This window comes from Callionymus lyra, chromosome 1 (assembly GCF_982586985.1).
Source record: "Callionymus lyra chromosome 1, fCalLyr1.hap1.1, whole genome shotgun sequence".
Lineage (NCBI taxonomy): Eukaryota > Metazoa > Chordata > Actinopteri > Syngnathiformes > Callionymidae > Callionymus > Callionymus lyra.
The window spans coordinates 24,359,801-24,381,067 of record NC_141818.1 but is presented as its reverse complement, the minus strand read 5'-3'; the positions used below and the strand labels follow the sequence as shown (position 1 = coordinate 24,381,067).

Here is a 21,267-nt window from a genome sequence, read left to right as displayed (position 1 = left end):
GAAATGTTTTGAAAAAAACTCATACAAGAATAAAATTGCAGCTTATTAAGTTTAATACATGTCACGGCCTAATGACGCTTGTCCTTTTTTTAGGGATTTTCTCGACGGCCCCTAACAACATTCACATAATTTAATGTGGCCCTTGAAGAAATGTAATTGCCCACCCCTGGTATAAAGCATCTAAGGTTATGACATTGCGTCTGATTCGTCAGTTGGTAAAAATAACTTTTGTTATGAACAATTTCATGAATTATTGGACAAGGAATAAATAAATCCAATTTGTGTGATTATGTATCCAAGAAGTCATTGAATGAATCAATGCAAAAGTCGTTTATTTAAAGTCTAGTAGTTGTTGTTTTCCTGTAAAAACAACAAATGGCTAGTTAAATAGGCCAGCTTCAAACTCAAGAAATCCTCTGACAGAACATAACTGCGATTTAAAAAAAACAAATCTGCTTTTGTTGTAAACTTCTTTAATACTTTATACCTGGTTTCTGTGCAGCCTTTGCAAACGGGAAACATCTTAAGTAACGGCTCTTTATCATGAGCTGTGAGAAGGTTGAGCCTCAGGATCGTTTTCAGTGGAGCTTCTGCCGCTACTTGTTCTGGCAGAAAACATACAAGGCGAAGTTCGCCTGTTTCCTCCGCGGGTCCGGGACACCGGAAGTGCCGGATACGGACTCTGACTACTTCCCCGAAGAACTAACAAAACTCTTCTCTTTTCGGTAGGAAGAAACTTCCACTAACTGTTTAATTCTGTGACATTTGCTTTAATTGTGTGGCCTGTGCAAGTTCCAATTCTTCCTCCATTTTAAAATGTCCCCGCCTCTTATTTTCAGAGAAAATTCAACGGTGTTTGCGTAAAGTTTCTAAATGTTCCCGTTTGTTCCCAAAATCCTTCATATTTGTCGGGCACTAGAACCACAGTGAAACCCATTACGCTATGGAACCAGGCGGAACAGGACAAGGACATGAAACCGTTTCACGATTGAAGGTAAAACTTTCTGACTTGAACGGTCCACAAAGAAGCGTCGGACTGAATAGCAAGGGACCGGGACTGAGGCCATCCGCCGGGAAACTTCTGCTCGCATCTGGGAATTCATCTGCGGACCCTTCGAGACACCTTAGCAGAACTGATCCACTTCTCACCACATCTGTTGATCGTCCATGTTTAAATAAGGTGAGGCAAACGTTTCTCTTCTTATCTCCGGTGTAATGCCTGATGAGTGATGTTCTAAGGTGTGGATTCACTGTGGGAACTTATTGTAAGTAAGTAATTTTTATTTATATAGAGCTTTTCCAGACCAGGGTCACAAAGCGCTTAAACAATCAAAACAATATTCAATAAAGTATATATTTTAAAGGTCAAGATAAAACTGAAAACACAACAGTAGTTCCAGAAAAGGAAAAGGAAAAGCCTGAACAAATAGAAACGTCTTAAGATGTTTCTTAAAGGAGTCAGTAGACTCCATCAAGCGCAAAGAGAGAGGAAGATCGTTCCAAAGCTTAGGAGCAACAGCCTGGAAGGATTTCTCTCCTCTGGTCCTGAACCGTGTGCGAGGAACCACAAGTAGATTCTGATCCACAGACCTCAGAGCCCGAGCTGGGGTGTAAGGCTGGATCAGATCAGTGATGTAAGGAGGAGCCTGACCATGAATAGTTCTGAAAGTAAGAACCAGAATTTTAAAGTTGATCCTGAAAGAAACTGGAAGCCAGTGAAGAGTTTTAATGATCGGAGAAATGTGAGTTCATCTACTTGAGCGGGTTAGAATTCTCGCTGCAGAGTTCTGAATCAACTGCAGGCGAGACAGCTCCTTCTTGTTAAGACATGAAAACAAACTGTTGCAGCAGTCCAGACAAGAAGAAACAAACGCATGGATTACAAGCTCCAGATCATCATCCGACAACATTTTCCTAAGTTTAGAGATTTTTCTCAGTTGAAGGAAACAGTTTCTGGTCAGTTTTCTGCAGTGTTGAACAAGAGACATGTCTTTATTAAATACAACACCCAGGTTTCTCAGGCTCAGTTTGACAGACTGACCTAAGTCACCCAAGTACTGACTCAACCCTGGAACCTTATCATGTGAACTTTTCATGATCTTTTCTAAATTACATATTCTCTCCTTAAGCCTGCAGCCAGCAAGGTGGTTAAAGACGGTCAAAACCAGAAGGACGCTGATGAAAAAGGAAAGCTGGAACATAAGCAGGCTTCCAGAATTGACAAACCTCATTCATGTGAGTTAAGAAATGATTCAGTTCTCCATCCAACATCTTGGCTGGTATTTTAATGGCAGACCTCTGGTGGCAAATGCTTCTGTTTAATTCATCGATCTAGGTCTTGTGCAGGTTGTTGTAAACATGACACAAACAATATCAATAAAATCAAACGTGTTACAATAAGATAAAATGGCATATACATACGGCATGTTAAGTTAACATCTAGGATGCAAAATTAAACATTGGCTCTCAAAAACAAACGCATGAACAATTCTTTTAAGTACAATATCCTTTAAATTAGGTTTCCCAGAGCTTCCGTAACTATTAACCCTTTAAAAGGTTTCTTATACAGCACCTCAACATATATATATATATATATATATATATACTGTATATATATTTTCCCAAATAAAAAAACCCATCTATATACAGTACCTACAAGACCTCTAATAGTTAGATACACTTTATGAATCCCTCTGGAGATCTCCTTCGGGAAATTGTTTATAGAGCTATTGGAGAGGCTGCCGTTCTCTTCAGCACCTTGTGACATAAACTTAAATAATCAATGTAAAACACTTGAATATCTCACAAACTAAAATAACGAAAGGACCTCTATGATGGGATGGATAAGACTGTTATTGTGTTTAAAGTCTTAAAAATGAAGAGTGGGCAATGCTATCCTCTCTAAAAAGTGTATAAAGTTACAAACTATTTAAAAGCAGAATTGAAGGAACAATGTCTTGAATATTTTTTACTGTGTAGGTTATGGTTCCTATTGTTTTAAGTACATCAAGCTTTTTGATTTGTGTTTATTCCTGAGCTGACCTAGGTATGGATTCAGAGCAAGTTTTATCTGTTGACCTGAACATTTGTTTGAAATCCGTGACCTCTGCCTTATGTTATTCTAGCCACCAAGAAGAAGAAAAGGAAGATGGGCCAATACAACCTTATTCCTAAAAAGAAGTGCAAAACTGGTTCTCAGCAGGTAAATATTCAAGGTCCATATACTGTACAGTATATCATCATACCAATTTGATATTTCTGAACTGAACGCTTGGACTTTTGGTCCTGAATGTTGCTGAGCATGTTGTGTGTTAAGGGTGTCATTAAACAATGGTGAGAATCGTCATACTACTTGGTGTGATGTCAAGGTTCTAGTCCGGTAACATCTTCTGGACTGGAAGAACAGTTTTCTAGTCCAGAGTTAAGCCAAGTAGGCCCTGTCATCCAAATACTTAAACTATACTTCTGTGGTTTATTTAATTAAAACTCTTGGATAGACTCATTACATCTCTAAATGTGACTTCACAGACATATGAGAGAGAAGAACCTCTTTAGCGACTCAATGAAGAGGTTTAAACATCTCACCACAAACGATAGCTTTGATAGCATGTACATGATCTCTGGCCGATAAAAGTTCAGTTGAGATAACTATATGGGTATTTACTTTTCTGATTAACCCCTCATCTTTGACCACATGCATTGAATGTAGTGTACACTGCATGCAGAATTATGAGGCAAAATGTGTTTTGGGGGATTTGTTTAATTATTGAACACCAGTGCTGCTGATTAATCCAAACTGTTAAATCTCAAACTTTAAAAATTGAAATAAATATGTGTGTGCACAATTAATAGTGTGCAGAATTATTATGCAGCTCAATAAATATCAAACTTATCTCAACTCACTTATTCATTTATCTGTTTAAGTGATGATAACAATAAAACAACTCAAAATGTACAAATACATTTCTGACATTTTAACCAACAGAACTTCAGTGACCAGTATAGCCACCCTTCTTTACAATAACACTCAAAAGCTGTCCATCCGTGGAGTGTGTCAGTTTCTTGATCTGTTGACGATCAACTTTTTTTGCCGTAGAAACGAATGCCTCCCAGACACTGTTGAGAGAGGTGTACTGCTTTCCTTCCCTGTAAAGGTCTCGTTTAATAAGGGCCCACAGGTTCTCCATCGGGTTTAGGTCAGGTGAGGAAGGGGGCCATGTCATTATGCTTTCATCTTTCTTTCTTTACTGGCTAGCCAAGCAGTGGAGTATTTGGATGCATGAGATGGAGCTTTGTCCTGCATAAAATGGTCTTTTTGAATGATGCAGGCCTTCTCATGTATGACTGCTTGAAGAAAGTTTCTTCTAGAAACTGACAGTATGTTTGGGAGTTGAGTTTTAGTCCATCTTCAACCCTAAAGGGTCCAACCAGATCATGTTTAATAATACCAGCCCACACCAGTACTCCACCTCCACCAGAGTGGAGCTCTATGCCCATTACTGATCCAACCACGGGCCCATCCATCTGGTCCATCAAGGGTGACTCATCTCATCAGGCCATAAAACCTTTGAAAAATCTGTCTTCAGATATTTCTTGGCCCAGTCTTGAGGTTTCATCTTATGTGTCTTATTCAGTGCGGGTCTGGTTTCAGCCTTTCTTTCCTTCGCCATGTCTCTGAGTACTGAAAACCTTGTATTTCTGGCCACTCCAGGTAGTTTGCAGTTCTGGAATATGACTGCACTGGAGGATAATGGTTCCTAGTAGCCTCTCGCTTGATTCTCCTCACATCTTTTGCAGTTACTTTGCGTCTTTTTTTCAACACGTTTTGTGCGTCCTTGTTGGGAATTTGCAACAAAATGTTTGATGGTACTATGATCACGGCTCAATCTCTTGGAAATTTCAAGAGGGCTGCATCCCTCTACAATACATTTTACAATTTCTGACTTTTCAGTGTCTGTGAGGTATTTATTCTGGCTGAGGAAAATAAGCTTCCTAATAATTGTGCACACATGATCTAGGATGTTAATCTTCTTAGGCCACACCCTCTCTTATTATTCAAATGCACTTCACCTGGTATGCTTAAATCCAATTGGCATTCAAGTTTATAGAGATTAGAGTTGGAAACTATAGACAAAGGAAAATGTCTGCTTAATAATTCTGCACACAGTGTATATCTGTGAACTGACATTTTTCAACACAATAATTTGGGGAAATAGTTTATAACTGAACCTTTTTTGAAACGAGTACAATGTGAATCCAAGATATTTTGAATGCAATGTCTGAACTATTTTATTATTATTATTATTGTTGTTTTTTGTTTGTTTTTACAAAGCTGACTAAACCATTTTAAGTATATCTAACCAACCATATCAGATAATATCTGTCCCAGGCACTATCAATTAAATCTGTTGAATCAATTACTTTATATTAATTTAAATACAAATTAAATTAATAAACTGAAATTACTCGCTCTTTGTTTTCTTTTCATTTGAATGTCTTTCCTGTATTTTTCTGTATAGGGATGATGCAAGCTTGTATGTGTTTGTAAATTGTTGGATTAATAAAAGATAAATGAACATGTGGGAAAATAAATGAATTTGTTTATTTTTATTCCTTGCGTAAAAACATTTCCAGGTGCAGGCTGATCAGAAAGAGATTCCCATCATTGGTCTTGAGAAAAGTCAGGATCCTGTTGAGGAGATTCATGACGGACCAAGAGAAAAAGTTGAAGAAACTTCACCAAAAAGCAAGAAGCTGCTAGATGTGGAGCTTGACCAACCACACAGACATTTTGAATACACTGAACTGTCTTTGGAATGTCTGGACCTCAAAGCTCAGGAGAAGCTTCTCTCCCCTCAACTAACAGGTGATCACTGCATTGCATTATCAGTAGCTTAATAATGTCCAGAGGCATGCTGCTCAATTTTATGTTTGTCTAGGTCTGCCTGCGCTGAATGAAGCCACAGAAAGTGATCTGGCAGAAGAGTTACCTCTATGCTGCTGCCGAATGGAGACACCCAACACCAAAGGGGTGCTCTCTGCTCAAGACCAGACTTGCATGGCCATGGAGAGTCGAGAGGGAATGGTAAGAAAGGGTTCACAATACGCAGTCTGAGTCGTGTCAAAATGTTACACGAAGATTTGGGTTAAATGAGTTTCATTTACATCACTCTCTCTTGATGAAGCTGAATATTTTTGTCATCTGGAATAGGTTCAGAGTAGAAACAACAAGTGAAGCTGTTTGGGAATTTATTTCTGATTCTTTTCTGTATTTCATCCTTTAAAGGCAGACACAGGCTGTTGACAACAATTTAGGTCAATTGTCATGAGAAGCTGTTTTGTGCTGACATGCCTTCTCCTATTAAACGTTGAAAAACATCAATTAAGTGATTCCGCAATATTCAAACCTGGAGTCAACCAAGTAACGTAATGTTAATGTTAATGTTTTTAAACTATTTATTTTTTCTTCTCAGCTCAGTCGCTGTCAGAAACGTGTGACAAAGCAGGAAATGATGCGACCTTCTAATGCAGTTCACCTGCTGGTATTGTGTGATGATCATCGGGCTGGAATGGTGAAGCACCAGTGCTGCCCTGGGTGTGGGATTTTCTGTAGGACGGTGAGAAAAAAACGTATATATATAATGTGCATTATCAAAGTTCACCTAGAAAACCCAGTTTTTAAAAAATGAATGGACAGACTGTGGGACAGACTGTGGGACAGACTGTGGGACAGACTGTGGGACAGACTGTGGGACAGACTGTGGGACAGACTGTGGGACAGACTGTGGGACAGACTGTGGGACAGACTGTGGGACAGACTGTGGGACAGACTGTGGGACAGACAGTGGGCTCTCAAAAAAGTACATCAAGTATTCAGTTATCTCATTCCGCACACTGATGATCGTAGTCGATTATGACCACATGATTGTTTTTTTTACCACCTGTTTTGATGCATTTTCAAATGGTTAAGAAAACAGATGTGGGTTTCTACAAATACAAATAAAAAAACTTCCAGAGAATCATCGAGCCGATCAACTCTGAGCTGATCAATTAGTCTTGTGAGACGGAATCACTTGTTCAACAGCCACTTATACCAAATTGTATCTGAACAGGTTAAGAGCAAGACGCAGCAAGAGCCTGTTTTCCTCATGTGGAGGAAACACGTTTTTTTGTGTTGCCCCTGTAAGTAAGTAAGTAAATAAATAGAGTGCTTTTCCAGACCAGGGTCACAAAGCGCTTAAACAATCCAAACAATATCCAATAAAATATATACTTAAAAGGTCAAAATGTGTGTTATAATATCCTGTCCTTACATCTTCTTTACGACTAAATGTTTAAACATATTGTTAAGACCTTCCTACCAAGCCCCTGATCGTCTTTGTGATCGAGGTATTCGTGGTAATAACCCCAGCAATAAAAGTAAACATTTTCACAGTAACGCGTCTTCACTTATTAGTGTGTAGATGTGCTCCAGTGTGTGAACCATGTCGGCAATGTTTGAAACCAACATTAAGAAACTTTAAATCCAGTTTAATTTCATTTTCCTCTGATCAGAAGAGGGGAATCCCAGGTTTACTTAAACATGCAAATCCTAAAGGTAGGTGTAGATGGAGAGATGTAGGGTTTGTAAAACATCTACGCCTTTTTCAATGTTGATAGGGATGTACCAAGGAAAAGTGCTTGGATTTGTGAACACGGATTTAGACATCTGAATAGTTTTGTGTGTGCGACCGTAGGAAATCCATGCAATTCTTAGTACATGAGCCCCTCGTTCTTTTGTATTGTCTATTTTATTGTAGAAGCCAGGGAATCTATATGTTGTGAAAATGTAGCTTTAAATTAAAGGGTAGAGCATTTAGCAGATATAGAAATACTTGAAATATGCATCTAACTGTTCTTTTGACTTAAAAGTTTTCTTTAAATTACATGCCAGCTGTCCTTTGGAAGTCAGTCATGATAATAATCTTCTTGAGGTTACTTTTTAAAAATGTGAACTGCATGATGGTTTAAGCTTAGATTTGATTTCAGAAAGCCTTTCGAAGTGAACATTTATTGTAATTGAAGACCCCTGATCTTGTAAACTTCAAAATGTGGATTGTCTAATGATGTACTTCTGTAGGGAACCTACATGGAATGCCGACCGTATGGTTCTATCTCCCACCGCTTCCACAGAGACTGTGCCTCCATCCTTATGGACCGCAGATTCTGCCCCCACTGTGGAGAAGAAGCCAATGAGGTAAACAAGGTTGTGGTGCCAAACGCAGAGTCGTCGCCATCCGTGCCAAGACTTGACTGGGAGTCAGGCCTCCCTACTGTGCCTCCTGTAGCCTCCCTGCCTTCAGCGTCAAACTCTCCTGCAGTTCCACAAATCCTCAGAGCAAAGAAGTCCTGTGAGCCTGTGCGGAGCAGAGAGCAGAGCCCAACCAGGTGTTCTTTTTGACAAGTTTTTGGTTGCATGCAAATATACCTCTAACATTTGACACTTTCCTTTCAAGCTCAAAGAAAGATGGTTTTGGTGCAGGACAGAAAGATTCTCTAGAGAGCATCCTGATGGCTCTGGATGATGAGACGTAAGATCCATCAATATGGATATCTGGTCAATACATCACTGGGCAGTTACCAGCCATTTTAAACTTTTACATCTGTGATTTTGTGTAAAAATGAACATTTTAAGAGCAAGACTGAAAAATATGTTTTTTTCTTTAAGCCTGATACCAACAAAGAAATCAAAGTATCCCGGCAGGCAGCTTTACATCTCTGCGAAAAAAGGCGAGCTCCAGAAAGTCATTCACCTCCTGGGTAACTTCGACATATTTATTTTCAAAAACGGATGCCTGAAATCCTCAAAGTGAATGAATTTCTAATAACTGGTTGCAATGTCAATATTTGTTCTCTTGAAGAATAATGTAATAATGTTTTCACTTTAATAATTCCAATTATATGAGGATTTGAAAAAAACAATCTGTGTACCTGTTTGTGAAAACATTGGGAATGATAACTTTATAATTTGCATTTATTAATTTCTACAACTTTTTCCCATGTAAGGTTTTTCTACATATTTTATGTTCTGATTGTTTTAAATTTAATCAGCAAAGACTTTCACAGAAGAAACCATTATTATTTTTACAGTAGTAAGTAAGTAATGGTTATTTGTAAAGCGCCTTTCTAGACCAGGGTCACAGTTTTTTGCAGTGTTGTACTAGAAACATGTCTTTGTCAAATACAACACCCTGGTTTCTCAGGCTCAGTTTGACAGACTGGCCCAAGTCACCCAGGTCAGGCACATTAAATTAATATAAATACATTTATATAAATATATACAAAACAATGTTCTTCATTGTGTAACTCAGCAGTGGCTCACTGACTGTGTTTTCATATGAAGTACTGAGAGACTTTTAGAACCTACCAGAGAGACAAAACCAGAAACTGCTGCACCAAGAGCCTTTCTGTTTTTTGTTTGGCATTGCAGTTATACTTTTGTGAGACTCGGGTTCGCCAGAAACAATATTTTTGAATTACCGTATTGTCCTAATCATGTAAATGACTGCATAGTTAATAGTAAGTCACAATTCCTTAGTATCACAGCTATGAGGGGGAATGGGCATGTGGTTATATGAGGGTGGCTTCTATATCTTTAATGTTATTTCACATGACAATTTTAATATAATTTACCAGTACTGCAGGGTGCAATAAAATGTGCATTCAAGAGTGCTTTCATTTGATGACAGCAGTGCTTGGTTAGTTCGCAGAAATTGACTAAACTTTCTGTAATCTAGTTGAAGGTCAAGACCCTAACTTTGTAATGGATGGGCAGAAGAAGCGAAGGCCTCTTCATGAAGCTGCAGCTGAGGGTCACCACGAGGTCTGCCACATGCTCGTCCAGGTGGGCTGACCATGTAGACATTACTCACTATAATAATCCAAGAATGTTTAATTAAATTGATCCCTTGTCATACTATTGTCAATTTAAAAATTACATATATTTTCATGAAAACTGTTATGAATAAAGGATAATTTCAATGATTCTGAGACGATGAAAGTAGTATATAATATATAATTCCTACCTGACTTAACATCATAGAATAGTTTTAGTTTAGAAGCTGCATATTGGTCCTCAGATGAGAACGTTTGTTACAGTTACCTTCACTAATCAGTCCAGAAGTCCAAAAATGACCTATTACTAACCAATAATCTTCCATGACCCCTGATGTTCTTTGCTTATTCAGGCCGGAGCCAACTTGGAAATGTGTGATGAGGATCAGAGAACTCCTCTTATGGTGGCCTGTGAAAACAACCAAGTGGACACAGTGAAGTACCTCATCAAAGCTGGTGCCGCCATTCACCACAAGGTGAGTGACTCAACAAAGAATTGGGGTCAAACGAATTTACCACATAACGCACTTGTCAAACCGAAGGATTGGTGGCCAAATCTGACCCGCCAACTCAATTTAAAAGTACAATCATTTTTTGACGATAAGCAGCTAGTTTTTTCCCCACACACATTTAGTTTTTTAGTCACCAACGGCCAAGCAGTAAACGCAAAAGTGTGACGTGGGGAAAGATTATGCGCTGAAGAAGACGCTAGTTTTGGCTTTGAATTTGATCTTGTCAAACACGGTTCCGTCATGGAAGACGGGCAAAGAAATGCATATAGTGTAGCTTTTTAAGCGAAGAGCAACTTTTACTTAAGTCTGCGAGTGTATCCTGACAGAGAGGGGGGGGGGGGCTAAAAAGATCCACCAACAGGTTTCGAAAGCCTGGACTGATGCCCGATGACGAGGACAGCGCAATGGTGATTGATTTTAACAGAACGAAATACTGAAGCACAAATGACAATGAAAAACTTATTAAAGTTACTTAAACTTACTTACTTAAAATCTTAATCTCTCATGTTTTAACGGGACGTGCGCCGTAGGCTTGATATGTGGCTCAGAACGGCATGTTCAGGAAGGCTCTGTCTGCAGTTAAAGACTTAAGTAGGAAGTTCTCAGACAATAACTTTTTTAAGTAATGACTTGAAAAAATTGTCATGATGAGGAACTTACTGCATCCTGGAGAGGAATACTTCAACATTTGAAAAATATAAGTCAGGAGAGTTGGATTTTCACAATAGTTGACCTTTAAGAACAGTACGTCTCATTAATGAAGTGTGAGTAAATCACTGTGCAGATCTTTACATCAAGGTGTCAACCACAGGGAACACTCAGAGCTGATCATAAACACTTGATAAATACCCAAAGTGAGAGCAGCTCATTGCAATGGGTAGTTAGTCTCCATTCTTGAATAGAAAATGATGACCAGATAAGGAAGAGAAAATGATCCTGTCCAAACGAAATAAGATAACACACAAAGTAAGCAATAGAAAAAACAGAACCAAGCAGCAAGTCTTCTAACATAACTATCCTGTCAGACGATAAACATAGACGTGCCATCCGAACCCTCCACAGACGAACCGTTGTACCCAAAGAGGCTTTCGGAAATTTGACTGGCCGTGATCAGCGATCTCATTATTGGACAAGAATATATTTCCCATCCCATCTTTTTCCTTAGGAGCAAACCCTGCCACTAATGTCTATTATTGGTGTTTGTTTTACTTCATTTTTGAGCTGGATAATTGTTGTTCTTTCAGGATAACATTGGTTCCTCTTCACTGCATCTGGCTGCCAAACTAGGACATTATGAGGTTGTCCAACTCCTGCTTTCCAAGGCTTCCAAGTACATCAACTGTCAGGTAAAATCATTCTGTTGCTTTTTGTATATATCGAGGTGAAGCTGATGAAAGAATGATTGAATCCATCTGTGTGTTTACAGGATGATGGAGGTTGGACTCCCATCACCTGGGCCATTGAATACAAGCACAGAGAAGTGTTCAAACTGCTCCTAGCCAAGGGGGCTGATGCCAACATCAGAGATAAGGCAATTGCATACACACTTCATCGATATCCTTCTCTGTTTAAGACTAAATGACCTGGCCCTCATTTAGGAGCAAAATGTATCCCTTCACTGGGCTGCATTGGCTGGATGCGATGATATGGCTCTAGCCCTTCTAGAGGCGCGTGGTGACCTCAATGCCATCAACATTCATGAAGACACACCTTTGCATGTAGCTGCCAGAGAGGACAAACTGGATTGTGTGAAGTAGGTCTTACTTTTTCTGGGGATTTACAACAATGTCAGTTACTTTGTAGTAATATAAATTCAAAACAAATTTATCTTGAACACTTGAACACACTTCAAAAGTTACGTTCATAAAGAAGACAGGAATAAAGATCCTTAACCTGTACTCGCACCAAATCTGGTTGACATTTGCAGAGGTGTTACTTTTGTTATGCTGGAGATGGAATCAATATAGAGCACTCACACTGAATCATGTCTTCTCCTTTCTGGAAGTGCACTGTAGAACCGCTGAAATAGGATTCAGTTGTATCATAGTCAATTTGAAGATGAGGAGATGGCCCAGGCAGGAAATCAGTGATAACAGTAAAGTGAAACACTGTTGGTAGATGTTAAAGTGCATTCTTCATCTGAAATGTAAAACATGATTTCATAACAAGCAAACATGCACTTGTGTCATTTCACTTACCTGCCCACAGTTGAGACACTGTAATCGTAACATTTCATTGATTTCCTCCAGCATTCCTCGAAATACCAAACTGCAGTCGACAGGCCGCTGATCCACCTCATAGACAAACCTCATTTCAAAAAAAGCTGCCAATTCTTTAATTTGCAAACTAACCGAAGGCTGAGCTTATCAAAGCTGGTCCAACACATACAACACTGCGGTGGTTCCTTCTATTGGCAGAATAAAATGCTGAAGTCAAAGTGATTGTAATGGAATGTTATCCGACCAATTATCGTTGGAGCAGTTTTACAAAGATGTCCTATAATGAATTCATGATCATGGCAGCGTCATCTCACCATGAACAGTAAAGGAAAATAATCTGGTATGATTCACCACAATGTGAGATATGGTTCGCATTTGGTTTCTGCCACTGCCTGTGTTATCAAAACCTTACCCTCCTCCTTACATGTTGGAATATATGTGGTCCACAAATGAATCTTAAGCCTGTGAGTGAAGGCTCCTATATAATCATCATATGCACATGCAGGTTGTTACTGTCTCGTGGTGCTGATATCCTACAGAAGAACAAGGAGGGTCACACACCCCTGGAATGCTGCGTGTACGGCTCTAAGGGTTGGGTGGAGGTCTACACCAGCAAGAAACTGCTAGATGCCAGGAGAGGTCGGGAGAAACAAGGAGAGCAGCTGTTGAGCAGGTTCGATCCATACTCAATTTATTAATCAACCATTTTAGACTTGACAGAGTTTTAAGTAATTTGATGTGCTCTGGTGTTCCAGGGATATTTCTCGAGGGTATGAGGAGTTTCCTATCATGTGTGTGAACAGTGTGGACGCTGAGCCGTACCCCGAGTCATTTAAATATATCCCTGAGAGCTGCGTCACCTCCACAATCAACGTAAACAAAGACATCACTCACTTGCAGGTCAGAGTGAATCACACTTGGTTTGGCTTAAGATGATGAAAATTGAAGGACTGACCTCCACATCAATCATCTTAACTTTTAAAACCTTCAACCCTAACCTGCCTCAGAAATGGCTGTTTAAATATAAAACAACCTTTTCATAACCAAATAGATATTTAAACAAACAACAGGTTTGAAAATTAAACTGAAGATAACATTTAAAAGTGTATTAATCAGAAAAAAATGTATTCCTCACATGAACTGAAGTACATTTAAACATGAGTACATTTTCTTTACGTCTTGGCAGCAAATCTGAAAATCCAATTTCACATCCAAACACCTCATGGTCAATTGTTTTGATGTACTGGAAAAGTCTGGTACAATTCTCAAAAAAAGACTTGATTTATGCATTCTGCAAAATGCACAAACATTTGCATACATTAAACATACAGTATAAAATGAATTTCGACAATTTAAAACTGTTGAATTCTACAGCACAATATAGATGACTGTTAAAACAAGTTTTTTTCAAAAACCTTTTCCTCAGCACTGCAGCTGCACTGACGACTGCTCCTCTGCCTCCTGCACATGTGGTCAATTAAGTTTGAGGTGTTGGTACGATGACGTAAGTCACACACTCAGTTCTGGCCAACTATAGGTCACATAATTTGTGATAATCAAACAGGACTTGCATGTTCTATCTTGTCATACAGGAGGGTCGCCTCCTCCCTGACTTCTGTCAACTGGAGCCCCCAGTGCTGTTTGAGTGTAACCACGCCTGCTCCTGTTGGAGGACCTGCAGGAACAGAGTGGTACAAAATGGACTCAGGTCAGATTAAAGCTTCCTTTGCTTTCACATGTCGATAGAGACATGAAGCTCAGATACAAGTCTACGCTTAGTTACTGACTTAACTTTTATGGCTGTTTTTTCAAGAGTACGACTGCAGCTCTTCAGAACAAAGGCGATGGGCTGGGGGGTCAGAGCCATGCAGGACATCCCTCAGGGAACCTTTATTTGCGAGTGAGAATACTTTCCAAGATAATAGGATTTTCATTATTACAGTCAAGTAAACATTCTTTCGTCTTTGCTTGATTCCTGTCAGGTATGTGGGAGAGATCATCACAGATGCAGAGGCTGATAAAAGAGACGACGACTCATTTCTCTTCACTCTGGACAACAAGGTGTGTGAATCACTTCTTGGCTAGTAAATGTCAGTGTAGATGGTGTTAGTGTCTCTGAATGTGTCGTGTGTTCACTAATCCACATCATTTCTAAGCCAGGACATCACATATGAGATGCATTAACACTTGCTGATTCTTAACTGATGGAAATCTTCTGGCAGGTAGGAGAAGTTCACTGCATTGATGCGCGGCTCTTCGGCAACATCAGCCGATTCATCAACCACCTGTGTGAGCCGAACCTTCAAGCTGTGAGGGTGTTCACCATGCACCAGGACCTCCGCTTCCCCAGGGTAGCCTTCTTCTCCACCACAGCCATAAAAAGTGGTGAGCAGCTTGGGTGAGTAGATGAGGAGCTATCTAGTTTTGAAGGACAGCCTGAGAACCGGTTTGCTCTTCATCAGGTTGGACTATGGTGACAATTACTGGACCGTGAAGAAGAAGTACTTCAGCTGTCAGTGCGGCTCACACAGGTGTCGCCACTCATCCTCCAGCAGATAGTGTGTAGGTGAGATGTTGAGTGACGGTGGTTTGAGGTCCTCTCACATGAACACATGTCTCTTTTAGCTGCTTGTAAATAAAGTTTGTCACATTTTACAGAGAAGACATGTTTAAATTTCCCATCGCCATCCTCATGAGAATGAACCACAAAACACAACTGAGCTCCCTCAGTGACGTCAATGATCCTACTGGTTATATTAGGGACCAAGTTTCACTTCATGGTCCAAGCTGCCGTCTCCAAGGTAATCCAGGATTAAAAGGTCCGGTTCATAAAAATATGAATGCCCTTATTTAAGCAATTAATACCCATTTAGTATTTATTTAAATAATTGGGTCACTTGTCCATTTCATACCCATCCATTAGTCATATGCTCATCAAAACAGAACTGCTCATATAACAGGACTTGTATACTTGTCCCAGTTGTTCAAGTCCTTGTCTGGACAACATCGACCATGCTGACGTGAGAGGTCTTTCCCTGTTTATATGTACTGCATTACCAAAATGTTTTTTTCTCTCTAAATGGCTCTATGGTCTCTTTTCAACTACCTAGTTGATATGCCTTCCGACTATTTTCCTCAGTGCTGCTCCTGTTTCTCTCTGATGACACAAAGATTTCTTAGTTGATGTAATATGGAATAGATACCAGAGCGTTTTCTAAATTTACAAGAGCGTTTCATAAATGCTAGATCAAAGAATGAAAAAACAAATCAATAAAAATGGAAAACCACTACAATGAAGTCACTTTTTCTCTGGAACTCACTGTCCTCCGTCTACGATAGGATAAGGGCGACTTCTACTAGTGGTAATAATATTTTCTATATGTTGTGAGGAAGCGTCAAGAAATGAGGGACAAAAGAAAAGGATAATCCTTAATTTGAGTTCCTGTAACCTACAAAATTCCCACAAATGGGTTGACATCTGCAGTTCAGGATTACGGTAGAAGCCAGAGTGTCAAATGACTTGCCAAATGGTACTTCACTAGAACCCAATAATTCTCGCCGCATTGATGTTTCCTATCAAGAGTGACAATCGGTTGGTTGTTGCTATTCTCTAATCTAGCCAGAGATGCATTCTTGTCATCATAGATCGCATCCTGAAGCTGTCAATCACTGCCAATGATGGGAAATTGTTTTGACTGTAGTTGTGTCTGCAACACGGGTGCTCTCCCACATTTTCATTTTCTGGATAATGAAGGAAGTTGTCGAACAGCTGAAGGCGATTTAACCTCTGTTTATGGAGGTGACATCACCTTCAGAATAGGCTATTCCCTCTGAAATATGGATCCTTGAAGTAAGTATACTGGATATCACATGTGAGCTACTGTTTAAAGTTCAGATCCTCCAACACCAGGTGGCTGCATTGCGTCTCACCCAGCAGAATAAATAGGCTAGGATGTCTTTTGTTTGATTTTAATTGGGTAACAATTATTTCTTCCAGTGTCACCTGGGAAAATTTGAGTATTCCTAGAAAAGTAATTTATGTCTAAGAGCTTTTTTTTTTTTTTTACCTTACTGAAGTTAGAGTAGTGCTCCCAAGGAAAAATATCAATGAAATATAATGTGTAACTAATTGATCTAATTAATTAATTTATCTTAATCTCAACTCAATTTGAGTTTGGTAAATAACAGTGTTATTAATCAGTTAAATTCACATATAATACAAAACATTTATTTCCCACTCACAGGGCTGAAGTTCATTTACCAAAGAAAATGAAACACCAGCTTCATATATATGCTGTAAGTGAAAACATAAAAAACAAGTATTAAGGATCCAAAGGCTGTGTTGAATAGAATCATTAAATCATCTGCAATACAATATGTGGTTTACTTGTTTGTAAAGTGTAACCATGGCATTCATTCCCACTGTGTCAGCTTGCTTGTGTTGAGCATCTAAGGTCTAGCAATTATATTATTCATCATGTCATAATTAATGTGTGTTAGAGAAAAAATACTGATCAGCTCCATGATCTATAGAGCCTTTAAAGGCACCCAGATGTGAGTTGATTCGAGTTATCAAGGGTTTGTCTCTTCATTCTGTTGCTGATTTAAACAGGAAGAATAAAGAATTGAAAAGGCTTTCAAAAAAAAAGGATTTATACATCCGGTTTGCTGGTCGTACATTTTCTGTGAGAACATCGATGGTTGTATTTCCTGCTTCGTGCAACATAAACACATCAGTACATCAGTACAGCGGCACTGTCTCCCCTGCTCCTCCCTGTTGCCATGGGAACAGGGCCCGTCCAGGTGGAGCCTGGTCTGGCGTCTCTTCGGTCACGTGGGAGAGTCTCGGCAGGGAAAGTGGATTCTCGTCCACAGTCCAGCAGTAGTCAGCCCACGGAGCGGTGGAATCCCGACGAGGGCGGAGGCAGGAGTGATGCGGAGCTTTTCCGAAGACTCTGCTCTTCCACTCCGCAGTGAGTCGTGTTGCGTGGACTTGTAGCTGAGGAGCGACACCCGTGGAAAAAGGGGACGATGCATCCCTACACACCCGAACTTTGAGCAACAAGGACGGAGGCGCGTAGAGCCTGAAAAGGAGAGGTTTTGTGTCGCGGATGCTCGAGTCTTCTTTCCGTCGACGTCACACGCACCTCCAGCGCCGTGGACCCGGGACTACCGTGCGTGTTGTGATGTTTCTTCTCTCCTCTTCTGAAGCAGGTTTCGGTTTCCTCAGTGACATCTTCGTTCCACGACCATGGCTCGCTTCGAAGAGGAAGTGTCCAGCCGCTACGGTGGCTGCAGCTGTCCGGGCGCCGGTCCGGCAAGGATGGCCATCCGCCCTCCGGGGCCTCCCGGGGGCCAGAGGATGTACAAGCAGACAATGGCCCAAAGAGCTCGGACAATGGCCATCTACAACCCCATCCCTGTCAAACAGAGCTTCCTCACCATTAACAGATCTCTCTTCATCTTCAGCGAAGATAATATCATCCGTAAATACGCCAAAAAGATCACCGAATGGCCATATCCTTCATTCAATGAACTCGTAGTGTCTTCTACGAAAGTGAAGTTTTTGCTCAATTATCAAAAGTAACTGTTTTCCTGATCTTACTCTGTTTGAATTCATTTTTTTTAAATGGATTGTTGTTTGAGAGCAGTCATGATGAAGTCTTGGAGATCATGATGTAACTTTTGTTCCTGAGCTCGTGTTGGGCGCTGTCTGTGGTGCTGAACTCTCGTGAGCTCTTCAGTCAGAGCCAGCAGTCGTAGCCCAACAATGCAGTGAGATCCAGCGTGTGTGTGTGTGTGTGCGTGTGTGTGTGTGTGTGTGTGTGTGAGTGAGAGAGGCTGTCTGCACAAGCGTTTGGATGCATTTACAAGCCACCTGTTGTCACTTCAGAGAGGTGCATGTGATGGTGTTCTGAAGGGCATATAATAGATGAAAAATCGAAAATGCTGTCAAATTCCAGATGGAACATATTGTGTTTGACTTTAGATCAGTGATGGAACTGATGTAAAAACAGGCGCAGATGCAATCTTTTCCCCTCCCCCTTTAACAGCTTTTTTAATTAGATAAACGAGAACATATGTAAACATGTTTGAATTTAAAAGACTTTGCAGCTACACAATAAACAAAGAACACAACTGAGTGGAGGAATATGAATAGTAAACATTAAATAGAATGCATATGATGAGGTATTTTGAGGTCAGGCAGGTGTGGTCTTTTTATAGGGCGGTGTGATATTTCTTCCAGACAGTGTGTAAAGTGTGTGTATTACAGGCAGTTTTTTAAAAAAAGAGAAGCATAAAGTACAGTGGAATAATTCTGGCTGCACTTCCTCTTTTTTTTAAATATATTAAATATGAATTTAATCTGGACACTTCTAAAAAGGTTGTCAGTGCATCAAACTGTGGCTGTATCCTCCAAATTTCAGTGCAGCACTGTAACGAGTTAAGAAAGTGTCTGGCAACATGGTTCCACAGGCTCCAAATGAGCTTCAGTATTTGGTAATGATGGATTGCATTGTTAGATTAATAGATATTTTGACACCCTACTGAACATACTAGTGGTTGGAGCGTTCAAAGTCTCGTCTCTGGTCATGGTTATGCCATAAACACAGTTCAGGTTGGACTCTCTTCCTCCCTGCTCTGTGGTTTGCTTTGAGTGTGACATGCGGAGGAGGGATTTCTTATGCCAAAGTGTTGCTTCTTTCTTCAGTGTTGGGGGGTGAATCCCTTTTGGAGCTAAAAGAGATGGAGTACTGTGTTTGGTGACTTTCACACCCATGTTGACAAGAAGAAATTCTGTGAACCAGAGTGTGGTCTGGGATCTGCCTTCCCTGTCTTCCTTTTCCAACTCATTAGCATCATTCTCCCGATCATTGGCCTCTGCTGCCTGGGAACACTCTCTCCTGATACCACCTGACAGTCAACTATCTATTCAGACTCTCTCTTTTGCACATGATGTAACCCGGGAACTCCTCCCTCCACTTTTGTATGTCTCTGAGCCTCTCTTCTCTTCCTCTCTTGTCCTCTGGTTTGGTTGGAACTAAGACCTGCACCCACACAGACATTTTCTGGATCAATCGAATACCCCTGCTCCTCATCATTTACCTAAATGGCCATTGAAATCTGAACCATCATTTTATATATTTCTGGGAATACATGCTTTTTCACTCCTGAAATCCTTCTTCAGCCACGCTACGATGCTCACTTACTCCTTGTTCTTTTCTACAAATCTGTCAAAGACTACTCATTTTCTGTAAATGTCTTATTTCTTATTGCCTTTGCTTGAGCTTCTAAACTTAACTGTTGTTGTATGAAAGTAATTTCCTTAACATGGTCACTCCATTTGAATACATGATCTTAGCAACCATCATAGCTAACTGCATCGTTTTGGCCTTGGAGCAGCACCTACCGGCCTTAGACAAGACACCCATGTCCGAGCGTTTGGTAAGTAAACAACAGCTCTTCTCAGAGCCAACTGAATGTTTACCGTTTGTATTGACAGTGTATTGCTTTTTCAGCATTAACTTATTTTAGTGATAGATAATGGTGGTAAACATCCCTAGTTTACATGATGACAGAAACACTATAACTTGCTGTTTTTCTTTAATTATTTTCCAAATTGAGAAACTTTCGAAAACAGTTCCAGAGTGTGAAGGCTAGCAGTAAGGGTGTTTGTGTCCGCACCTTACGTCTCACGCAAACACAGTGAGAGTCAGCAGTTAACAGTGGTAGACACTCATGCAGCACTCTGAGTCAGAACTGTTGTGTTTAATAACCCGGCTCAATCGGCTGCTTTGGTGGAGACATTAAGCCCCTGTTTCAACCAGAACGCTCCACTAAACTAGGAGAGCCCAACAAATACAACATATCTATGTTTTTGTCATCTCATTAAATTATCCAAATATTATAACTAAAATCCAAACATTAAATAAAACGGAAGATTAAACAATAGGCTTGTTTTTGACAATAAACAAATGGCCTCTCCTCCTAAAAAGAACGGCTTGAGAAAAGAAATAGAATAGATACATTAAGGCAAAACAAGTTGTACTGAAAGAATATCAGTTCAGAAGTCTTTAATCAAAACGTCATACACAACCTTACAGTTAAACTCACCAAAAAGATATTGAGATCAACAGTTCATGTTATTTGTGGTATTATGGCTTAGACTAAAACATAAGTTGAAAGAAGACATAGAAAAAAAAGTCTTTGTCATTTAGCTGAACTTTGACAGAAAAACAAAAGGAATTTAAAAGAGCTAAAATTCTACTTCATGAATAGGTTAAAGAACAATGGGGTATTACTACGAGAAACTGAAATATTAGCAAACAGATGTTGATGATTTGTTGTTTCTAACTTAATCTAAATGAAAGTTGTGTGCAAAACACTAGATTTTGGTGAACTGAAAATCCTGAGGAAGAGAAGATTGAGCTGTACAATAAAAAACATAAAACACAAAACAATCAATCATCAACCATTGAACCATCCACAATTTATTGGAACCTTTTACATCATAGAAACCATAGAAGATTCTAAATAAACAATGAAAAAACATAATTATATGAACGTAGTTATCAAGAGTCAATCACAGAAGGTTTTTTTTATGTTTCTTTCCCCGAAAACAAATGAACTTCACAGCAAAAGAAGTGAAGATTTGGAATACA

At 39.7% G+C, this 21,267-nt stretch overlaps 2 protein-coding genes across 4 annotated transcripts in view; both read left to right on the top strand.

The window, feature by feature from the left end:
• Window positions 1–654: 654 nt before the first annotated feature.
• Window positions 655–15,266, top strand: ehmt1a (euchromatic histone-lysine N-methyltransferase 1a). 3 transcript variants are annotated; one of them, XM_087798325.1, is made up of 23 exons: window positions 655–725; window positions 920–1,180; window positions 2,130–2,235; window positions 3,126–3,202; window positions 5,635–5,866; window positions 5,940–6,085; window positions 6,474–6,617; window positions 8,120–8,427; window positions 8,496–8,570; window positions 8,708–8,799; window positions 9,777–9,883; window positions 10,227–10,349; window positions 11,630–11,731; window positions 11,812–11,916; window positions 11,984–12,138; window positions 13,110–13,277; window positions 13,360–13,504; window positions 14,031–14,108; window positions 14,197–14,312; window positions 14,418–14,504; window positions 14,587–14,665; window positions 14,827–15,002; window positions 15,067–15,266. In XM_087798325.1, exons 2-23 carry the CDS (start codon window positions 944–946, stop codon window positions 15,161–15,163), a joined length of 2,955 nt encoding a protein of 984 aa, XP_087654451.1. In that variant the 5' UTR covers window positions 655–725; window positions 920–943; the 3' UTR covers window positions 15,164–15,266. The 3 variants fall into 3 exon arrangements, with proteins under 3 accessions (XP_087654451.1, XP_087654450.1, XP_087654449.1); XM_087798324.1 differs by having other exon boundaries at window positions 662–725; window positions 840–1,180; XM_087798323.1 differs by having other exon boundaries at window positions 683–1,180.
• A 2,534-nt stretch (window positions 15,267–17,800) lies between these two features.
• cacna1ba (calcium channel, voltage-dependent, N type, alpha 1B subunit, a) overlaps window positions 17,801–21,267 on the top strand; it is a 67,944-nt gene continuing 64,477 nt past the window's right edge. Inside the window, exons 1-2 of the mRNA XM_087798300.1 lie at window positions 17,801–18,121; window positions 19,945–20,050. Coding sequence (XP_087654426.1) covers window positions 17,856–18,121; window positions 19,945–20,050 — 372 coding nt within the window. The 5' untranslated portion in view covers window positions 17,801–17,855. The remainder of the gene's footprint in view (window positions 18,122–19,944; window positions 20,051–21,267) is intronic.